Below are 23,297 nucleotides of genomic sequence, written 5' to 3'. Positions count from 1 at the left end.
TTACATGTAGGTATATAATCCATTTTGAGTTAATTTTGGGAAAGATATAAAGTCTATCTCTAGGTTCCTCTTTTCATGTATGTGGACATCAAGTCCTTCCAGCACTATTTATTGAAAAAATTATCCTTTCTCCATTGAATTGCCTTATGCTTTTTCAAAGATTAGTTAACTATATTTATATGAATCTATTTCTGCACTGCCTATTGTGTTACACTGATTTGTCTATTCTTTGCTAATACTTCACTGTCTTAATCACTGTAGCTTTATAGTAAGTCTTGAAGATGGGTAGTGTCTGTCTTCTGACTTTATTCTTCTTCAGTATTTCATTGGCTAATCTGGGTCCCTTTCCTCTCCATATAAACTTTACAGTTTGTCAATATGCACAAAAATAACTTGTTGGGATTTGGACTGGAACTGCATTGAACATATAGATCAAGTTGATAAGAAAAACCATTTCTTATGTATTTTAAAGATTAATGTATTTATTTGAGGGAGAGAGAGAATGCAAGTTCTTGCATTTGTATACCTGGGGCAGGGGCAGAGGGAGAGGGAGAAGGAGAGAAGCAGACTTCCCACTGAGTGTGGACCCTGACCCAGGGCTCAATCTGGTGCCGCCAAAATCATGACCTGAACCTAAATCAAGGATTGGACCCCCAACCGACTAAGCTACCCAGGCACCCCTTTTATGTAAAGTTTTGCTTATAACATTAAAGTTTTTAATCTTCCAGAATTAATTTTTAGGTAATCTCTATATCCTACAAGGGGGTCAAATCAAACCCCGGGATCAAGAGTCACATGCTCTAATGACTTAGCCAGCCAGGTGCCCCTCAAAATAATTTTTTAATAATTTGCTATTAAGTTACTTCACAATTCAAAATATAATTTTTAAATTCTTGAAACGTCAACTGTTTGTTTAGTATAAAATACATACAAATTGTACAAAAATACAAGAGATAGTATCTGAAATGTGAAAGCATTACTGTATTATTTCTCTCCAAATTGGAAGGAATGTATAATGTTTTTTAAAGTACATGATTTAAAAAAAAAAAGCCAAAGTCTAGAAAATGTTGATTCAAGTTCCTTGCTGTATTATAACTCTATTTCTTCTTCTTCCTTTTTTAAAGATTTTATTTATTGGAAAGAAGGAGACAGTGAGAGAGCATGAGCAGAGAGTGGGGCATAGGAAGAGGGAGAAACTGACTCCCTGCTTAGCAGGGAGCTGAAGGTGGGGCTCAGTCCTAGGACTCTGAAATCATAACCTGAGTCAAAGGAGACACTTAACTGACTGAGCCACCCAGGGGCCCGGAAATTGATTTATTTTAGAGAGAGCGAGCGAGCGAGAGAGCTCGCACCTACATGTGGTGGGCAGGACGGGGAGAGGGAGAGAATTTCAAGCAGATTCCCTGCGGGGCTCCATCTTACTACCCTGAGTTTTTGACCTTTGCCAAAATCAGGAGTTGGAAGCTTAACCAACGGAGCCAGGCAGGTGCCCTTCTTGTTCTTCTTTTTAGTTTATGAGTTTACTTTCATTGATAGTGAGCTGTTTATTTTATGATTTACAAAACTAAGTATGTTCATTTTGAACAATCAGAACGTAAACTAATTTTCAGGAGGCATTTAAGCATTTGAATGTTAGTTACGCTGAGATAGTGATTTAATTTGCCACTAATAAAGATATTCACCATGTCCTAGGTATTTCAGGGAAGACAGATTAATAAATCACATCTCAAACCATTTTCCTAAATCACAAAGAATATTAGGAGGCCCCAGTACATTCCTTGTGGATTATCCAGTTTCCAATATTACGTTAACAGTGGAAATAGCTGTTATAAAACCTGTAAGCTACAAATCTTTAAGGTGGCTATTTCAAGGTCCACGCAGGGATACCCTGAAACAGGCAGGGAGCCACTGCAGTGCTGAGTCTCCAAATTATTTTTCTTTCCTTCCCTTTCATCTTCATCCTAGACTACAACCTGTTTTTCCTGGCTCTGAATAATTCTCAGTATGGTCAAACATTTGGCCTTAAAAATAAATCCTGAAGTGCTGTCGTTGTCTTACACAAGTATTTGAATTACGTTTGCCCCAAATACCGTGATCTCAGTATACAGCTGAAGGGAATGTGGTTGCCCACTCAGCTGTGCAGTCGCCAATACAGGGCAGCTCCGTGATCGGGCCCCCGATCCAGTGCCTCCCCCCTCGTCCATCCTCAGGCCAAATTCAGAGACTTTTCCGGGGGTTATCTCAGGACAGGCCCCTCGCTTCCCAAAATGACCTAGCCCCCAAACGCTCCTGATCAGCTGAGCTAAAGCTTCACTGCCCTGCGGGTCTTGGAGCTCAGGCTCGTGCCGCAGGGGGAGCCTGCGTTCTCAGACTAGCGGCACGCCCGGCGGACCAACAGCCCCCAGACTCCCGGCACCCAGCCCATTGTGCTGGCGTTGGAGAGCCGGCGTCAGCCGGTGACGCAGACGGAGACCCCGCCCCGCGCATGACGCCAGCGTCAGGCCAGTCCCGGCATGCTCCGCGGTGGCTGGCGGTGGAGCGCAGGCAAGCGGAATTCTTCCCGTGAACATCCTCTGCTCTGCTCAGCTCAGCAGCTGTCCAGACCCGGGTCGGCGAGAGTGCCGTGTCCAGCCGTTCTCCTACCGCTCGGCCGTCCGTTGGAGCGCCCCTAGCCCTCCTGCGAGGGCGCCCCGGGACGGAAGGGTCCACCAGCCTGTCGGCGCCCGCCGTGCTCGTGGTCGCCGTCGCCGTCGTCGTGGTGGTAGTCTCTGCCGTCGCCTGGGCCATGGCCAATTACATCCACGTTCCGCACGGCTCCCCGGAGGTGCCCAAGTTGGACGTCACGGTTCAGGATCAGGAGGAGCAGCGCTGCCGGGAGGGCGCCCTCAGCCTCCTGCAGCACCTGCGACCGCACTGGGACCCTCAGGAGGTGACCCTGCAGGTAACGCCCTCGTCTCCGCCCGGGGTCTCTCCCAACCTGGACTCGGCCGGTGGGGGGGGCGGGGGCGCTCAGTCCCTTCGGTTCCCGGATGATGGGGCAGACCCGACGGGAGCCCTTGGGCAAGGGGCCCTGTGCTTCCTTCGTCAGACCTGCGAAGGTCACTCCCCCTTCCTTCACGATTGCTGATTGAGGTTGTCCCTAGGGCAGATTTTCTTTCTGGAAGCAGCTACGTAAGTGACGCATCCATTCACCCCGGGAAAATTCCTGTTGATGGTTGCCCCTCCTCCCACTCCCCGGTCCCTTCTAACTGCAAAGAGACCTTTTCCATTCCCCCTGCAAGGGGTCCTCTTCAGTCGGCCCTAGGTACCTTCTCGTCTGCCACAGATAATGTAGGAATTAATCCTTGTGATCTTTTCCTTTCCCTTCCCGCCCCTCCCCCTCCCCGGCGGTTTACTCCCATTGATGTCTCACCCTGCGTTGTATCTTAAATCTTCAGATGGGCGAGAGTACTCGATTTCAAAGTCATAACCATGGCCATGCATCACTCGATTGGCTTCTTATGTAGCATTCCACATATTTTATTTGAATCGATATTTCTGAATTTTTTTAGTCGTATTAGTAAAATTAACCCTATTTGATGTTAGGTCAATCAGTGTGCCGTTGTATTCGTAGAATAAAAATTGGGAGAAAAAAAATCCTTATGGATCTTGGTGTTTTCTAATAACTTATCTCTAATAAGTTATGATTTAGTATAGATGACATTTATTTTGAATATTTTAACTTTCAGAGTTTCAGGGTATACGACAATGAACCTCCATTTTCCTTGCATACTCTAAATAAAGTCAATAATTTTGAAGGCTGAGATACTTGGGGTTTGTTTCACATCTGAGCAATAATGTAAGAAATAGCCAAATTATCTGCTTTATTTTGTTGACTAATTTATTCAGCAGTGTTATTGAATTAACAGTATCTCAGATTCTTTGCTAAAGTAGTCACCTCTACAAAGATGAATAAAACATGAATAGTGCTCTAGGGCCCAGAACAGTTCCTGACACTTGGGCTTTCTGAAGTGTTAGTTTCGGTTCTTGTTGCCTAGAAGAGTTTTGAGCATATTGAAAGGACTCAGATGTTCTGGGGAAAAAAATTGTTAGACAAAAATTTTGAAGTTTTAAGGGAGTATTAGCTAACTAAACAGGACATAGTGAATCCAGAATGATTCTCATGTGTAATTTGAAAAAATAGTATGGCTAAGAAAGTTAAATTACTTGAAACTTCCCAATTGAAACTCTGAGCTTTGCTTTATTATTCATTAACTCTTACTACAGAAGAGTTTTGTATTTATTAAAATGATTTATATTCTGGCAGTCAATTATAAACTAAACAGATGCTAACTAAAGGCAGTGCTGCTTCCTGGGAAACTTTGGTACTGGCAGACTATGCTACTTTTTAAGTAGAGACTTTAAAATTTGAAGCTTTGAAGACTTGTGTTTCCATTGATGATGTATTTGTAGAACAGGAATAATAGCTACCCTTAGGTACCAGTGTGCCAGGTTGTGAGTTAGGTCATGTATATATTTTATCATTTAATCCTCCAAACAACTGTATTAGGTAGATACTTATTTTATTTTATTTTATTTTATTTTTTTTAAATTTATTTATTTGTTAGAGAGAGAGAGCGAGTGAGCACAGGCAGACAGAGTGGTAGGCAGAGGCAGAGGGAGAAGCAGGCTCCCCGCCGAGCAAGGAGCCCGATGTGGGACTCGATCCCAGGACGCTGGGATCATGACCTGAGCCGAAGGCAGCCGCTTAACCAACTGAGCCACCCAGGCGTCCCTTATTTTATTTTTTTTTAAGTGAAACTCAGTGAAATAAAGCCAGGGTATAGGTAAAAAAGGGACAAAATTTGGTAACATCAAACTTTTTGATTGTCAGAAAGTATTTGTGATTGAATCTTACCTTTTATTATGCAGCAACTTTTGACTTTAAGGCCTTTGGACTCCTAATCCAAATTTGTAATATACTTACTTGTCAGTGAAGGTAAATACTACCACTTATTTTGCTCTAAGGATGATTATGAGTTAGAAATACAATCCTTCCCTATGCAAACAATGCTTTTGATCTAGAAGCTGAGACAGCTGTTATTCTGAATTGGTGGTCATTCATTAGTGGTTTCTCAACTTGAGAAAATCTGACTCCCATATTCTGTCATTCAAACTCTTCTTTATGATGCTTCAGGATTTCTTTTGTAATTCTCAGTGGGAATATTTCTTTTGAGATTTGCTTTTATTTCCTTTGAAGTATAAAGATAATACTTATTAACATTTCAGAAGGGGAAGATCGTATCATATATTCAACAGATTAATACTGGTATATAGCCAATTTTTTCAAAGATTATATACTTAAAATTTACTTTAAACATACCTTAGAAGCTTAGTGTAGTAGTACTTATTTTACCTGGTGATTACATTTTAGCTGAACTATTCAGAACATACTGGAAAATCCAGAAGCAAGCAAAAAAGACTTTGATGCAGTCAGAATGATATAGGGCCCAGTCTTTGCTCAAAACTTACAGACAACATGGAATGCTGTATCCCTTTTTAGATGGGATTTTGACAAGTTAATTTTTTGGTTTTCCTATTCACACAAGATTGAAAAAATAAAGTATAAAAGGGGTGGTAAGCTTTTTGGAGTGTATGCTACTTAGAGTAGTCACACTAGATCAGAAACAACTGTACAGTCACAGTGGTTTTGTTTCATAATTTATTGAAATTTCTAGTCTAATAGGGAAGAGAAAACAATCACAGTGTTTTTGGAATGAACATTCATATTCATGTGCAGAGACTACAGAAGAACGTTTAAAAACATACTGTTTTTGCTTTAGTACAAGTTTCTTCATGTTTTTGCATGCATAGCTTTGATATTCCTTTATTTTTTAAGCATCCTTATGCTATCTCGGAAACCAGTATTTGTGTTTGGTTATGTAGCTGCATAGCAGTTTTCATACCCTCTTCCTTCTCTTTATTCAGCTATGTTGGAGATAGTCACTAAAATATCCTATTAATAAATCTAAAATCCCTCTTATTTTATTTTTTTTTTAAAGATTTTATTTATTTATTTGACAGAGATTACAAGTAGGCAGAGAGGCAGGCAGAGAGAGAGGAAGGGAAGTAGGCTCCCTGCTGAGCAGAGAGCCCAATGCGGGGCTCGATCCCAGGACTCTGGGATCATGACCTGAGCTGAAGGCAGAGGCTTAACCCACTGAGCCACCCAGGCGCCCCAAATCCCTCTTATTTTAATACTGATATTTGATATATCATATTTGATAATATTTTATTTATTAAATATTTTATTTATCTGATGAGAGAGTGTGCACGCATACATACAAGCAGGGGTAGAGGGAGAAGTAGGCTCCCTGAAGAGTAGGAAACCTGATGAGGGGCTTAATCCCAGGACCCTGAGATCATGACCAGAGCTAAAGGCAGAGAGGTTCAAGCAACTGAGCCATCCAGGTAGCCCTTTAATGATATTTTAAATGAAGAATCAAAACCAAAATATATATAGTTCTTTTTAAACTATATCTCCTTTAGTGTTCTAACTTCATAATCCCCCCACCCCCTTTTTTAAAGTATAGTTGGCACACAAGGTTACCTTAGTTTCAGGTGTTTTTTTTGTTTTTTTTTAAAGATATTATTTATTTATTTGACAGAGAGACAGAGCAGGAACACAAGCAGGGGAAGGGGGAGAGGGAGAAGCAGGCTTCCCAAGGAGCAGGGAGCCTGATGTGGGGCTCAGTCCCAGGACCTTGGGATCATGACCTGAGCCAAGGGCAGATGCCTGACAACTGAGTCACCCAGGTACCCCTTTTTCCCTGTTTAAAAAAATACTAATTTGTGGATGCCTGGGTGGCTCAGTAGGTTCAGTGTCTGACTCTTAATTTCACCTTGGGTCATGATCTCGGGCTATAGGCTCCATTCCATGTGGAGTCTGCTTGAGATTCTCTTACTCTCCTTCTGCACACACTGCTCCCCTCTTGTGCCTCCCTCCCCGCACCCCCCCCCCCCGCTTGTGGCACACAGTCTCTCAAATAAATAAATAAATAAATCTTTCAAAAACAAAACAAAAATAGAGTTTGTTCCTTACTTTAAGTGATAGAAGTCTCTGAAAAGTCTTACGTAGATTTAAGTAATGTATTAAGTGTGCCAAAAGCATATATTTATAGGAATCTTGAATCCTGTAGATAAATATAAGGGGTCATAGTTTTTATTCAACACAACTTTTAATATTAACACTTATGTCCGGTTTTCCATTTCTTATTCCTCCTGTTTTTGATTTCAGTGTTTTATAATAATAAAATATTTGATGGGTGGTAGGCCCTAAAACTTTGTTGAATATAGCTAAGAGAGGTGTATGTTTGATAGGCTGCTATCAAAGATGTATATATACACATACCTAAATATATATTTTTTAAGTAATCTCTATACCCAATGTGGGACTTGAGCTCATGACCTTGGCAGCAACAGTTGATGCTCTACCAATTGATCTAGCTAGGCTCCCCAAAGATATAATAAGCTCCCATGTCTTTTACTGAGTTGTGACTAAAAAGTTAGAAGCCTCACACACTAGTTCATTTTCAAGTATTAATGGCTGTGTGACTTGGGCTAAGCAAATAACTTGACCTCTTTGGGGCTTCAGCATAATGTGGTGGAAAGAGGATGGTTTTTGAATCCTGATACCAGCTATTTGTAACCTTTGGCAAGTTTTAAATCTCTGGGAAATAGTAGACTAGCAGAAAATGATAGAATTTTACTACTCTAATATTGCTTTACTGCTAATAGTAATTTTACTACCAGCATCAGTTTTTACTATTTTACTACTAATAGTAGAATATCCTGAGAAATGAAATACATAAAGTTATGCATAGTATATTTTAGTATTACGTGCCTCCTGCCACCTCCCATCTCCCTCAGCAAACCCCTCCATTTGTAAGTGAAATAATTGATCAGAAACAGTTGTAAACTCCTGAAATTCAGTAATTCTGACGTATATGTATCTATTTATTTTAAAAGATTTATTTTTTATTTTAGAGAGGGAGAGCGTGAGTGTGGGCAAGTGAGGAGGGGATGGCGGGGAGGGAGAGAGAGAAAAACAGACTCTGGATGAGCAAGGAGCCCCATGCAGGGCTTGATGTCACACCCTGAGACCTTGACCTGAGCCAAAATCTAGAGCCTGATACTTAACTGACTGAGCCACCCAGGTGCCCCTGATACATATTTTTTGTAACAGGTATGATGCTAATTTTAAGCAGCATTCTTCTGTACAACTAACCATAACAGAAGGTAGGCATGGGAAAATATAGGAGGGGAGGCTTCATAGAGGAGGGGGTACTTGAGCTGAGTTTTGAAGGAAAGATATGGTCAGATGGAGTGGGGGAGCATTTCTGGGCAATGAAAAAGACGTTCACAAAGTTAGATTGTGAGGGGAAAAAAAACACAGCGAGGCCGTAAGTATTTCGGGCAGAATGGAGTGTAAACCAGAAAAGAAGTGGGACTGATTTTTGAGAAACTGAGTTGTTAGATATGAAGGTTTTGTGCTTCATTAAGGAGATGATATTTTATTTTCTAGGATATAATGGGAAGCCAGTTAATATTTTTAAGCAGATGAGTTATATTGTGTATTTTTTAGAGCAGTGGCAGCTGTATTGGAGGCAGCAGTAGTTGAATGAGATGTTTTGAACTGGGGAATAAGTGATCTCTTAGGACATTGGTTTTGAACTGGTGGTTACCCCACACTAATAGGATGTTAAAATCAATATAGTAGGTTGAAACCATTACAGTTTAAAAAGATGAGTTAAAATAGGATGTGATAGGATAGATCTGAGAGTCTTGCATATAATAAGGTAAGGACTGATTGGTGAAGCTTGTTTTAGTTTCATATGAAAGTACGTACTGAATTAGATGATAAATATATATTTTGGTCTGAGTATCACATTAAAAAATGTTTGAGAAAGACTTAACCTAGGAGAGACTGTTATATTAGTCCAGACAAGAGGTGCTGCGATCCAAATTAGGATGGTGGCTTTGGAGATGAAAATAAAGGACAGATTTGATATTTCAGAAAATAAATATGCAGGAGTTAATTGCTTGCAGGTAGGGAAAAGGGAAGCCTAAGGTGTTTTTTTTTCTCTTTTTTCTGTTTCTGTTGGTGACAAAGATGGTGAAATAATGGAAGACCCATGTTTAAGGAATCAGGTTATTTTTCATGATTTTGTCTTCTCAGGAGTTACTTAGCTCTTTGATATAACAGATGGGCCATAAATACATTTTTATCACCCTTTTAAAAATTGTTGGATAGAATAAACATACAGGAAGATACATGAAACATAATTTTTTTTTGTAAAACAAATACTGTGTAACCCAAACCCTAGGAAAGAAAATATCAGCAACCCAGAATATTTCCCATTTTCCTTCCTGGTCCTAATCTCTCCCTCCCTCTAGTGGTAGTAACAATAGCAGGGGTTTTTTTTGTTTTGTTTTGTTTTGTTTTTAACTAATAGACTATTTTGAATTAGTCATTTTTTTGGGCAAGTCAGTGATACGAGAAAATAATATATTAAGGGTATTTCCTTTCACAAGGGACATGAACATGAAATAATTTAGTTTTACTAAAAAGAGATCATAATATTGATACTGACTAGGAAGAAAAACCATTTCCTATCCATATTTTATTTAAAAAATCAACTGTTCTTTTATTATCTTCTATTTTTTGCATATATATTTTACATAGTTATGATCACACCATCCATACAGTTTTGTATTCCTTTTTTTTTCATGCTGCCTTTATTTCACTTTCCCATGTTGGTATGTTACTGACTTTAGTGTTTGATAGCTGTAAACATAGTATTTGGTTATGTTAAACATTATGTGAATTAATTATTAAAATTAAATTTAAAAAATTCTGGTGAGTATTAAGTAGAAAATTAGAAAGGTTCATAGCCTATCTAAACCTGTTGACTTTGTTTAAAAAACATAAAAAAAAACCAATAAGTAATACATGCTCTTTTGAACAGAATATTTAAAACATATACAAGGCTATGAGATGAAAAGTAAAAAGTTTAATTCCCTCAACTTCCAAGTCACTCATTCTCCTCACAGCAATTTGGTGAGCAGGTTTTGAACTTCTAAAAAATTAGCAGATATAGATTTATTACAGCACATATCTACCTGTGTTAATAAATATTAGCAAATATAATTATATTCCTTTTGTATACACAACAAAATTATTCTGTATGTTGCGTTTTAAAATAATATATCTTAGATATCCTCCTTTGTCAGTATATGTAGTCTGCTCCATGTATATATTTTTTAAAAGATTTTATTTATTTATTTGAGAGAGAGTGAGCATAAGTGGAGAGGAGGGGCAGAGAGAGAGGAAGCGGACTCCCTGCTGATCAGGGATCCTGGTGCGGGGCTCCATCCAAGGACCCTGAGATCATGACCTGAGCTGAAGATAGATGCTTAGCTGACTGAGCTACCTAAGCGCCCCTGCCCATATATTTTTTAAAGGATTTATTTATTTGAAAGAGAGAACCTGTGCGCACACTGCATGCATGCTTGCACAAATGAGGGGAGGGGCAGAGGGAGAGGGAGAATCTCAAGCAGACTCCCTGCTGGGCTTGGAGCCTGATGTGGTTCTCGCTCTCATGATCCTGACATATGACCTGAGTGGAAACTGAGAGTTAGAGGCTCAACTGACTGAGCCACCCATATTTTTGAAACAACATTGAATTGCCTTTTTTTTTTTTGCATTTTAAAAACAGTATTGCATAAACTGCTTTTACATGTATATTTTGGAAAGCTTTTCTAAATGTGTCCTCTGGATAAATTCTTTTTTTTTTTAAGTTTATTTATTTATTTAAAGTAATTTCTACACCCAATATGGGACTGGAACTCACATTCCTAAGATCAAGAGTCACTTGCTCCTCTGACTGAACCTTCTAGGCACCCCTAAACCTTATTAGTGGAACTAAAAGGGTGAAAACTGCCAGTTATGGTCATTATATCTGGGCTTTATTTCAAAGAATTGGCTTATACTAGTTGTAGAGGCTGATTAAGTCTAAATTGTGGGCAGGGTAATAGGCTAGAAACTTAGGAGTTGATTCTGTAGTCTTTTTTTTTTTAAAGATTTATTTATTTGAGAGAGAGGGAAAGCCTGTGTGTGTGTGTTTGCGCGTGCGCGCGGGAGTGGGGCAGGGGGAGACATGAGTCGGGAGGGTCAGAGGGAGAGAATTTTCAAGCAGACTCCCTGCTGGGCATGGAGCTCCAGTGCAGAGCCTGATGTGGGGCTCAACCCCACCACCCATGAGACTGTTACCTGAGCCAAAAACCAAGAGTCAGATGCTTAATTGACTGAACCACACAGGCACCCCGATGGCTATAGTCTTAAGGCAGAATTTCTTTCTTAATTTTTTTTTTAAAGATTTTATTTATTTGTTTAACAGAGAGATCACAAGTAGGCAGAGAGGTAGGCAGAGAGAGAGGGCGTAGCAGGCTCCCTGCTGAGCAGAGAGGCTGATGTGGTGCTCGATCCCAGGACCTTGAGATCATGACCTGGGCAGAAGGAAGAGGTTTAACCCACTGAGCCACCCAGGGCCCCCTTAAGGCAGAATTTCTTCAGGGACACTTAAAACTTATTTACATTCCTTAAAGTTATTGGATGAAGCCCACCCATGTAACTGATAGAAGATGTTAAGTGCATCTACAAAATACTTTCACAGCTGTATCTAAATTAGTGTTTGAGTAACTGGGTATTATAGCCAATCCAAGTTGACACATAAAACTGTCGGGCTGTTTCTCACTTTAATATTGCTAATTGTCATGAAAGGTGTGTTAATTTGTACTCCTCAACACTGTTGGAGAGTATGTTTTTCCTTATACCTTGTCCAATCCCTGATACCAAATTAAAAAATTTTTGCCAATGGGAAACATGAAAATGGTATTGTTTATTAGATTCCTTTTAATTTTGTTGTTTTGGAGGATGATGGAATCCGGTGGTTTCTTCTATGAAACATTTAACTGATATGTATTAATTTTCACCTTTCTAGGCTTTATAGTTTGTTTAGTAATCATTATCTTAATTGTAGGTTGTCTTTATTATTTAATTGACCTGAGAGTTTATTCATTTAAATTCTAGGCCATAAATACACGTCAAAACAGGTTCCCTCTTTGGTATCTTAAATCATACTTAGGACTAAAGAAGTTTCATAGTGGCTCAATAGAGTTTAATATTTTTATCATCTCAGGGTTTGTAGTTGCAGGACAGTGCCACATACTGAAAGGAGTGGATTAATGTTTTGGGGGTCTTAAGATGACCTTCAAGTTTATTGATACCACGTTAGCTTCTAAGGTATCATTAAAGCTATCAACTCTTTTTGCCCACCAGGTATTCTATATTGCTGTAAATAGCATCCGTGGTAGGTTTGGGCAATTCTGTAAGTTTCCAATTGATATGGTCAGTAAGTCCAGACTGAAGGGTGAATTTATGTGTCTTCTGTTTTACAATAGTAAATAACGGAAGCATTCGTATAAAAATAATCTATTTAGTAATACATTCTGGCAGAGGAGACAAAACCACCTCATATAATATCTGTTCCAACACTTAATTTGCATCCAAAGGTTCCCATCAACAGTAGCATCCCCATATCTCCAGTTTTAATTGTTGGTCCTTTTAGAATCTCTCACGTAGGTGTTAGATTCAATGCACTGGGCTTCCTTATTAAGGAATCTCAAAAAGATCTCTTCAACTCTAGGCCATTTTACCCACATATGTGCATTGGTCTTGGATCCTGGCTACTGAGGGTCAGGATCCTACCCTCATAGTCTTTTTTCATCTTGATTAAGATCTTGAATAAGAGTGTGCCCCACATTGGTGGCACCTTATTATCATCTTTGTATTCTCTTCATGTTCTGGTTTTTTGAGGTCTCCCAAACTAGAGTAAATAGAGTGGATTTGTTAGGGGCCCTTCAATGCTGGGAGACTAGTAGCAGCTCCTGTCAGTCCACCAAGTCTCTGATAATGTTGGATTAAAAACTTTTGCTTCAACCTCATCGATACCTGCTTTGTTTATCTGCTTTTTCAATACCACGGAAAACTGACATTCTCTTGGGGCAAGTAGATTTGCCAGCTCCCTTATCTTTTCCACTTGCTAGTGAGGCATTCTAATTTTCTTGGTATTATTCCTAAGACCCATGACAGAGAGCTTGAGACAGAGAATCTGATCCAATATCCTGAATAGTTTCTTGTGTTGGTAACAGTAAAGGTATATGGGGGACCCATGTAGTACGAGCAATCTTTATCACACAGTATTCACCATGACTTGGGGGTGGGACATATTAAGTGGTTGAATATCTTGGTCACTATAAAGCAAGTCTAGTGTGGCCTGCATGTATAGCATATCAGCTACTTCATCTGGACTATTCCACTTTACATGCAAAGGACAGGACAGTTCTTCTTCTGAGGATAAACAAACTTTCTAGCCACTTTCATTCATTGTACCAGACTAGCACTCTTGTTTGGGTTAGTCACTGCCATTAAGAACAGTCATTAGTGAGATGTGGGTCCTGCATTAACGCTAACGTGCCAGGGTCTTCAAACCATAGACTCCTTCTTACTTAACAATCTTTATGGGCCATATTAATACAGTTTTTCTAGGGAGCTAGCTTGAGCCACTGAATGAGACAACTTTTACACTATATGCCCTGGTTTCAGTAGTTTCCTGATTTTGTCTCCTTGCCGCCTGAATCATTTTGGTAAACAGCTCTAAATCTACTGTTCAGCATGATTTTTCTCTTTTGTGTTGGTTTTGAGGTTAGCATCTTGATGTTGCATTGGACCAGTTGGAATCTGGGTCTGTGTAATGTCACAATCCACCCTAAAAGTGTCTTTAGTTTTCTGTTCTAGGTACTTTGCTAACAACAGCCAGGGAATTGTGTATTTAGCCAATTTCTCATTTTGCATCTTAGTGTGGATTCAGTGACTAAACTCCTGGGGTTAGGTCTGTCATTGTTAGGTTTCTTTACTTTTACCTCCTGTAACAGATGGCAGCATGCCTACTGTTTAATACTGTGGGTGATTTGGCAAACAGCTGGCATCAGGAATTTATCATCCTCTAACCGCTTCTTTATTTTTTTCCCCAAATAATGTTTTAGCAATATTACAGTGAGTCTAGGATCATGCTAGTAAACTTGATTGGTACCCTTGAAGCAGATTAAGAGTCACGATACCAGCTTTTTAACCTGTTCTGCCATTGTATAACTTTGGATAAATAAGGGAACTTATCTAGGCCATAGTGTTCTCATTCCATAAATTGATCATTTCCAAGGTATTTTACAATCAGTCTCTGCATAAGCAAACATTTATTGTTTCTCAACCATTGTTTCTCAACCCTTTTAATAATTACTCTCAAAACAGAAAGTTTAATTAAAAAAATTTTTTTTTCTACCTAGCAGAAATTATGTACCAAAGAATAGGATTTTGTCAGCGTTGAGTTTTGGTGATCCACAAACTATTTTAATACCTAAGATTTTTTTTTTTTTTTTTTTTTTTTGCTCCTTTGGTGGTGATCTGTTTTGAGAATACATGCAATAGGCTGAGAAATTTAATTTCATTTCATATCCTTTGACTTAGGTTGTAGTTACGTCCTAATACCAGTGTAAGTAAAAAATATCCTTAATCAAAAATGCATTTCACACACATGACCTACTCGTTAGTTTAGCCTAGCCTATCGATTTTGTTTATTTATTTGACAGAGATCACAAGTAGGTGGAGAGGCAGGCAGAGGGAGAGGAGGAAGCAGGCCCCCTGCTGAGCAAAGAGCCAGATGCAGGGCTGGATCCCAGGACCCTGAGACCATGACCTGAGCTGAAGGTAGATGCTTAACCCACTGAGCCACCAGGGCTCCCCTAGCCTAGCCTATCTTAAATGTGTCCAAACAGTGATACTTGCCTACAGTTGGGCAAAATCATCTAATACAAAGCCTATTTTATAATGGTGTTGAAAATTCTATGTAATTTATTGAATACTGTACTGTAAGTGAAAAATAGAATGGTTGTATGGGTATAGAATGGCTGTAAGTATATCAGTTGTTTACTCTCATGATCATGTTGATTGAGAGTTGCAGCTACTGCTGCCCATCATCATGAGAGAGGATCATATTGCATGTTGCCAGCCCTAAATTCAGATTCAAAGTATGGTTTCTACTGAATATATGTTGCTTTTACAGCATTGTAAAGTTGGAAAATTGTAGGTTGGACCATCCATTGTAAGTTGGGGACCATCTGTATATATTCATGTCTGTATCTCCTCTCTAAATTACTAAGGTGGAGGGCACCTGGTGGTTCAGCTGGTTAAGTGTCTGCTTTCGGCTCGGTCATGATCCCAGGATCCTGGGATGGAGTCTCCAGTCAGGCTCCCCACTCAGCGGGGAGTTGGCCTCTCCCTCTGCCCCCCCCCCCCCCACTCATGCAAATGCGTTCTCTCTCTCTCTCATTCTCTCTCTGTCTCGCAAAAATAAATAAAATCTTTATTTTTTTATTAAAATTGGAAAAAAATACTAAGGTAGAAGTTAGAAAAGTGCCAAAGGACCTGTATAATTCTTTTTAGCTTTAAAAACCATAAAGCTTTGGGGAATTTTCTCTGAGAATACTATGAGAAGATTTCCATGAAAGTACGTTCTTCTTGATCTGAATATTACATTAACTCTTTCTAATAAAAATCTGTTTGTTGATAAGTGATAATAAAAAGCATACATCATCAAGCATAGAACCTGATGAAATGCTATGGGTATTGGTATTTGATATAATTATCGTAGTCCTTGGTATAGGATTCTGACTTTGTTCTTTAAAATTGCTGTGACTGTTCTTGACTTTTTTTTTTAAAGATTTTATTTATTAATTTGATAGACAGAGATCACAAGTAGGCAAAGAGGCAGGCGGAGAGAGAGGAAGGGAAGCAGGCTCCCTGCCGAGCAGAGAGCAGAGAGCCCCACGTGGGGCTCAATCCCAGTACCCTGGGATCATCACCTGAGCCGAAGGCAGAGGCTTTAACCAACACTGAGCCACCCAGGCGCCCCTGTTCTTGACTTTTTAAATTGCCATGTAAATTGCACACTTAGCTTTTCAGTTTTCACAAAAGAAACTGGATGACAGTTTGATACTTTGTGGAATCTATAGATATTTGAGAAGTAAAATCATTAATAATATTGTCTTAAAATCCATAAACAAAGTATATCCCAATATTTAGTCCTTTTATTTCTCTCAAACTTTTTCTTAAAGTAAACTCTATTCCCAATGTGGGACTCGAACTCATGTCCTCAAGATCAAGAGTTGCATGTCTTACAGGCTGAGCCAGCCAGGCACCCCTTCTCTCAGACTTCTGAAGTTTTCAATGTAGTGATCTTGCATGTTTCATTTGATCTCCCGCCCAAGAATTTGATGTTTTTTGATATTATAAAAGGTTCATTTAAAAAAAATGGATTGTTGGTATTTAGAAATTCAGTTGATTGATCTGTATTGAATTTTTCTTTTTTTAAAGATTTTATTTATTTATTTGACAGACAGAGATCACAAGTAGGCAGAGAGGCAGGCAGAGAGAGAGGAGGAAGCAGGCTCCCTGCCAAGCAGAGAGCCTGATGTGGGGCTCGATCCCAGGACCCTGGAATCATGACCCGAGCCAGAGGCAGAGGCTTTAACCCACTGAGCCACCCAGGAGCCCCATATTGAATTTTTCAAACATTAAACTAATGTTTAATGTGTGTGCTTTTTGCATTTTTTTCTATCTGCAAATAATGATAGTTTTGTTTTCCCCTTTCCTATTCCTATTCTGTTGTTATTATCATTATTTTTGCCTTACTGCACTGGCCAGGATGTCCAGCACAGTGTTGAAATACAAGGTGATAGTGGGCATCTTTACCTGGTTCCCAATCTCAGGGAGAACACTTAGAATAATTTATTATGATTTATGATGTGTGTAGGTTTTCTTTGGCTACTCTGTCAGATTAAGGAAGTTTCCTCTTTTAACTTAGGTATGTATGTATTTTTAAGTGATCTCTATACCCAGTGTAGGGCTTGAACTCAGAACCCCCAGATCAAGAGTCCCATGCTCTGTGGACTGAGCCAGCTAGGAGCTCTGAGTTTTCATTTTATTCTTAGTTTGCAAATGTTTTCATCATAGATGAGCATTGAGTTTTATCATGTGCTTTTTTTGCATCTAATGACGGTTGCATGATTTGCCTCCACTTTTCGTTACTCAGCAGAATAACATAGATTTTTAAAAAAATCTGAATGTTAAAAACCTTTGCTTTCATAGAGTAAGTCCTATTTGGTTCTGATGTTCTTTTTTAAAATATTGTATTACTTATTAATATATATTTTTAAGTTTTTATTTAAGTAATCTCTACACCTGTCTTGGGGCTTGAACTCACCACCTTGAGATCAAGAGTCTCATGCTCTTCTGACTGAGCCAGCCCGGTGCCCCTGTTAATAATATTTTGATAAAGATTTTGCAACTATGTTCATGAGAAGAGTGGTCTTTATAATTTTGTTGTAATGTCCTTGGCATGTTTTGGTATCTTACTGATACTTTGTGGTCTTTTTTTTTCTTGATAGTTTTGCTCAGAAGTAATTAACATTATCTTTAAAAAAATCAGTTTTTGATTGTTGAGTTTTTCTGTTTTATTGATAATTTTCCCCTTTATTTTCTTCCTTTTTCTTTTTTCTTTTTAAGATTAATTGCCTGTTCTTTTTCTAGTTTCTTGAGCTGGAAGCTTAGATCACTAATTTTCTTCCTTTTTTATTTTTATATTTTCTTTTACGTGACCCTTCAGGTACCCACAAGTTTTGAAATGTCTTTATTATCATTCAGTTCAGAATGTTTTCTAATTATCTTTTTTTTTCTTCATCCCATAGATTACTTACATCCATTATGGCTTCATTTCAAATGAATGGGAGAATTTTAAAGTCTTTTTTCTTTACTGTGGTGAAAAACAACATAAAATTTACTATCTTAGTCCGTTTGGGGTGTATAAGTTTATGTGCAGTTTGTGTTATTGATGTCCAGTACATATTCTCTTGTAGTTTGAGAAAGTACTCTGAATGATTTAATCTTTGATGTTTGTTGAGGCTTGTTTATAATTAAGCCTATAGTCAATTTTGGTAATATTTCATGTAGGCTTGAAAAGTATGTGTATTGTTGGATACGTCGTTCTGTGTATGTCAAGTAAGTTGGATTTTTAATTCTGTTGTTCAGATTGCTTGTGTACATAATGATTTTTTTCCTGTTTTTAAAAAATCAGCTCTTGAGAACTGTGCTCAAGATTCAAACAGATGAAATTAGTTTGTCAGTTTTACTAAATATATTTGAAGCTGTGTTATTGGATGGATACACATCTAGAATTGTTACATCTTCTTAAGTATCCATTCTTTCATTATTATAAAATGTTCCTTTATCTCTCAGAACATATTGCTAAGATCTGTTTTGTTTAATATGGTGTAACTACATCAACTAACTTTTGCATGTCTTTTGTAAAAGAAGCATATATAAATATATATTTTTCACACTTAGTTTGATCTATTTGTCAAACATTCCTGTTTTTAATTTACTTTTTTTTTTTTTAATGATTGTATTTATTCATTTGACAGGCAGAGATCACAAGTAGGCAGAGAGGCAGGCAGAGAGAGAGGGGGAGGTGGAAGCAGGCTCCCTGCCAAGCAGAGAGCCCGATGTGGGGCTCAATCCCAGGACCCTGGGACCATGACCCGAGCTGAAGGCAAAGGCTTTAACCCACTGAGCCACCCAGGCGCCCCTTAACTTAACTTTTTTCCTTCTTTCAACTTGTTCCAAATCTCAGAGGAGCTTATAGTAGAACATGGAGTGGCAAATATAATTAAGCAATTACAGTGCATTTTAGTAAATGCTATATATAGGGTACTAGTTAAGCACTGAGATGTATTTATGCCTTACCTGAGTTTAGGGACTCTGTCCTAGAAAAGAGAACTCTTGTGTTGGATGTTTTTCTTAAAGATTATTTATTTATTTATTTATGAGAGAGAGAGAGAGAGAGAGAGAGAGAGAACGCTCATGTGTGCGCACGTGAGCAAGCATGGGCATGGGGGGGAGCAGAGGGAGAGGGACAAGCAGACTCTATACTCGACCCCAAGATCCCGAGATTATGACCTGAGCCAAAATCAAGAGTAAGATGCTTAACCACCTGAGCTACCCAGGTGCCCCTTTTGTGTTGGAATTTTGTTTTATTTTATTTTGTTTTATTTTATTTTTTCAAGATTTTATTTGAGAGAGGGAGAGAGAGTGAAAGAGAGATGAGTCGGGAGAGCAGGGAGAGGGAGAAGCAGTCTCCCCACTAATCAGGGAGCCCAGTGTAGAACTCAACCCAGAACCCTGAAATCATGACCTGAGCTGAAGGCAGACACTTAACTGAGTAACCCAAACGCTTCTCATGTTAGAACTTTAGAAGAGATTAGACGTTGGTGAAGTGAAGAAAAAAGAAGGGTGAAATTGGCGGGTAGATTGCTAGATAACTTGAGGGTGGAGGTATCAAGGAACTTGTGTGCCCTAAAGAGCTTGAAATAATCCTCTGAGCAGTGTGGGGCCATTTGAAGATTCCCATTTATCATGTTCATATTTGTGTTTTATTTATTTATTTATTTTAAAAAAGATTTTATTTGAGAGAGAGAGTGAGCAAGAGAGGGAGAGTGTGTGCACAAGTAGGGGGGAAGGGCAGAGAGGAAGCAGACTCCTCACTGAGCAGGGAACCCAATGCTGAGATCATGACCTGATCCAAAGGCGGAGTCTTAACTGACTGAGCCACCCAGGCACCCCAAGAAACAGAAGTTTTTTTTTTTAAATTTTATCTGTTTGAGAGAGAGAGCGTGTGTGCATGTGCACAGAGGGAGAGAGAGAAGGAGAAGCAGACTCCCTGCTGAGCAGGGAGCCCCATGTGGGACTTGATCCCAGGACCCAGGGATCATGACCTGAGCCACCCAGGCACCCCAGAAACAGAGGTTTTAAGAATTACATCAAGGTTTTTAAGAATTAGAATCTATTTATGTGGGGGATGGAGGGGGAGGGTTCAAGGATGGCTCTCTGAAATTTGCCTGAGTAGATGGAAAGTAAGATGAATGGGTACTGTTACCATTAGATGATTCATCTTTGGTTTTAAACAATTTTTTTGTGAGATGTGTTGGTATCGTTTTCTTTATATTTCTTGGGTTCGGGCTTTTTGAGTTTCTAGGATCTTTGAGTTTATAGTTTTTCATCAAATTTGGGTAAATTTTGGCCATTTAAAAAATATTGTTTCTCTTTTCCTCTTTTAGGGGATACAGATTCTCTCTGCTCATGGATACTTTGCTTATTCACTTACGCTCACTTGTTCTCTCATTTAGCTAATTTTCCCCCTGTGTTTTGTTTTGGACAGTTTCTATTGCTCTCTTTCCAAGTTTGCTTTTTTGGGGGGCAGTATCTAACTTATTGTTAAATACATCTAGTGTATTTTTCTCCATAGACTTCTTGAGAAGCTTGACTATTGTCTTTTTATATTCAGTGTTTCTGCATAACTTTTTGTTATAGAATGCAGAACATTATTTGTTTTAATGTCTGCTGATCCTAACATCTGTGTCAGTTCTGGTTGGTTTCAGTTAATTGATTTTCCCCCTCATTATGGATTATATTTTTCTTCCTTTTTTACATACCTGATAATCTTTAATTGAATGTCAGATATTGTGAATTTTTACCTTCTTAGGTACTGAATAGTTTTTGTAGTTATTTGGGAATAGTTTGAGTCTTTTGGGTCTTGCTTTTAAGGTATGTTATGTGGGATCAGTGTAGCTTAGAGTCTAGGGCTAATCTATAAATCTGTAACATAGGTTTTATCTTAATTCATTCTTTTATTGTGAATTATTTTGCTGTTTTTTGTTAAAATGTGAAAGATGTAGTTCTCTACATACATGTTAAGATCTTAGTGTTTGCCAGTCACTGTTCTAAATGCTTTTATGTATATTAACTCATTAATCCAAATAATGCTATGAAATAGATTCCAGTATGTTAATATTATATGTAAGAAGAATGAAGCACATAGGGGTTAAGTGACTTGCCCAGGGTTACTCAGCTTATAGATAACACAGCTAGAATTCAGACTCAAACGTCTTGCTTTGTAGCTCCTCCTCTGAGCTAGTACTATCCTAAATACGTGATAAACATTATAGGATAATCCTTGAGAAAGGGAGCCCTGTGAAATTTGTGTTAGTTTTGTCCCACCTCCGTTGAGATGAAATTTTACATTTTTTTTTTTCCTTAAGATTTTTTTATTTATTTGAGGGAGAGAGAGAGAGAGCATGAGCAGGGGAAGGTGGGGGAGGAGAGCAGGAGTAGCAGATGCTCCACTGAGCAGAGAACCTGACTTGGGGCTCTATCCCAGGACCCTGAGATCATGACCTGAGCTAAAGGCAGATGCTTAACCGACTGAGTCACCCAGGCTCCCCTAAATTTTATATTTTTAGTACATATCTAGTACACTGTATGTATCTAATAAATATCGAGTGTATTTTATTGTACATTTCGGAAGGTTCAGCACACTGAATTTCTTATAGGTGTATATATGAGGTGGGAACCATCCAAGGGCAAAAATCATTTATCCATACATCTTTAAAGCCAGTGACAGACCATCAGGAACACACTGATAGGTGAACAAGTTGGGTTTAAGAGAGAACGTATACCACTCAGAATGGTAGGGCTCTTAGTAAGTAGGTGTTAGAAAGGACTTAATATAGAATTTGGGTTTGCTGATTTGGGAGAGTGTTCAAGGAAGCAGGATTTCCTCTGGATTGGGAGCTGTCAGGAAGAAAGTGGGCCAAATCTGTGACCGATATCTTAATCTTACCTAGAAGACTGAAGGAATGAAGCAGGGCCAAAGTTGTGGCTGGAAAAGGAACAGCAGTCATTCATATTAACCCAAATAGGGGGATATTTAGTCATTTTTGTGTCTTGAAAGTTTTTTAAATTTTGTCTATGTTCAGACATGATTACAAAGTGGCTTTGTTTTTGTCTTGGTCCATTGTGGTCAGAGTGGCCTCATCTGATGTTGGTGTTGTGTGAAATTATTTATGTTCAGCAGAACCACAAGGCCGTACTGTGTAGACCTGGTCAGTTCCTCACTTTTGGGCTTCATTGCAGGAAAAAGAAAGTGAGAAAACATACATAAGCCAAAAAAAAAAAGTTTAAATTAGAGAAACAAGAAAACAAAAAAAACCAAGATTTAATTTTCCTAAAGTTTTGTTGAATATCTTTGCAGGTGTTTTTATCCCTTATTTATACATAAAATATTTTTATAGATGCAAAGTTTTATTATTTATGTACTTATTTTTTACTCTAAAGGATTTATTGTGACTGTTATTTCACTAGAAGTATGTGGCTGCTGTACAATAGAGAATGTTAGGATTAATTTCTCAATCTTTGTTACAGTAAATTGAAATATTTTATCTGTACATGACATCTGAAAAAGTTACAGAATAACTTGTGTAAATTGATACAGCTTTGTAATAAACAACATGCTTTTCAACACAGTTTTTAGTAAAATGATTAACATTTAGTTTAAGTGAATATGCTTCTTATTAATGCTGTATACTATTTTTGTGAAATCTAGGTAGAAAGCGATACTTGTATTTCTCTGCATACCTGAAAAAGTAGATATTTAAAATAAGTTTCTTTACATTAGCTCATACAATTTACCCACATTGGGTAAGGATAATAGTCAAGTCTTGTATACAATAAAAAAATTTTATATAAAAACTAGTAAGTAGTAACTAGTATTACCTTAAGAAATACCTTTAAAATTTTCATCTGAAGATGTAAAGCCTTTTCTGGTGTCATTTATCATTACAATAATCTTTTTGAAAGAGAAACATTTATATTCTTTCTCAGGCATTAGGTAAATATGTGTTCATTTAAAACTTAATCTTTGGCCCTTTTTCCTTTTGCTTTTTGTCAGTTTTCTTGGGAGAAAAATGTCGTTAACTCTTGGTTACACTTTTATCTCTTGTCCCTTCATTCCACCTGAGAGCCTCCAAAAACTTTAGATTATAATTGAGCAAATAGAAAAATTAATTTTAGTATCAGAGGAAAATGAAAGTGGCAATTTTTGAGTGAATTTGAACTAATACTGCTAATCATCTGTTTGCTTTTTAAAGGTACCATTTGTGCTCAGATATAAAAAAGAACTTTAAATTTTTGACTTAAGCTCTTGAAAAGTCCCGAAAGTCCCTTTTAGAATATATTGTAGAAATCTCTACTT

At 38.2% G+C, this 23,297-nt stretch overlaps 1 protein-coding gene across 2 annotated transcripts in view; it reads left to right on the top strand.

The window, feature by feature from the left end:
- Nucleotides 1-2,499: 2,499 nt before the first annotated feature.
- ETNK1 (ethanolamine kinase 1) overlaps nucleotides 2,500-23,297 on the top strand; it is a 67,210-nt gene continuing 46,412 nt past the window's right edge. For both annotated transcript variants that reach the window (XM_080810714.1, XM_080810715.1), the window contains exon 1: nucleotides 2,500-2,941. In XM_080810714.1, coding sequence (XP_080666840.1) covers nucleotides 2,786-2,941 — 156 coding nt within the window. In that variant the 5' untranslated portion in view covers nucleotides 2,500-2,785. The remainder of the gene's footprint in view (nucleotides 2,942-23,297) is intronic.

This window comes from Martes martes (genome assembly GCF_963455335.1).
Source record: "Martes martes genome assembly, chromosome: 8".
Lineage (NCBI taxonomy): Eukaryota > Metazoa > Chordata > Mammalia > Carnivora > Mustelidae > Martes > Martes martes.
The sequence above is the reverse complement of the archived record's forward strand: the minus strand, read 5'-3'. Positions and strand labels throughout refer to the sequence as shown.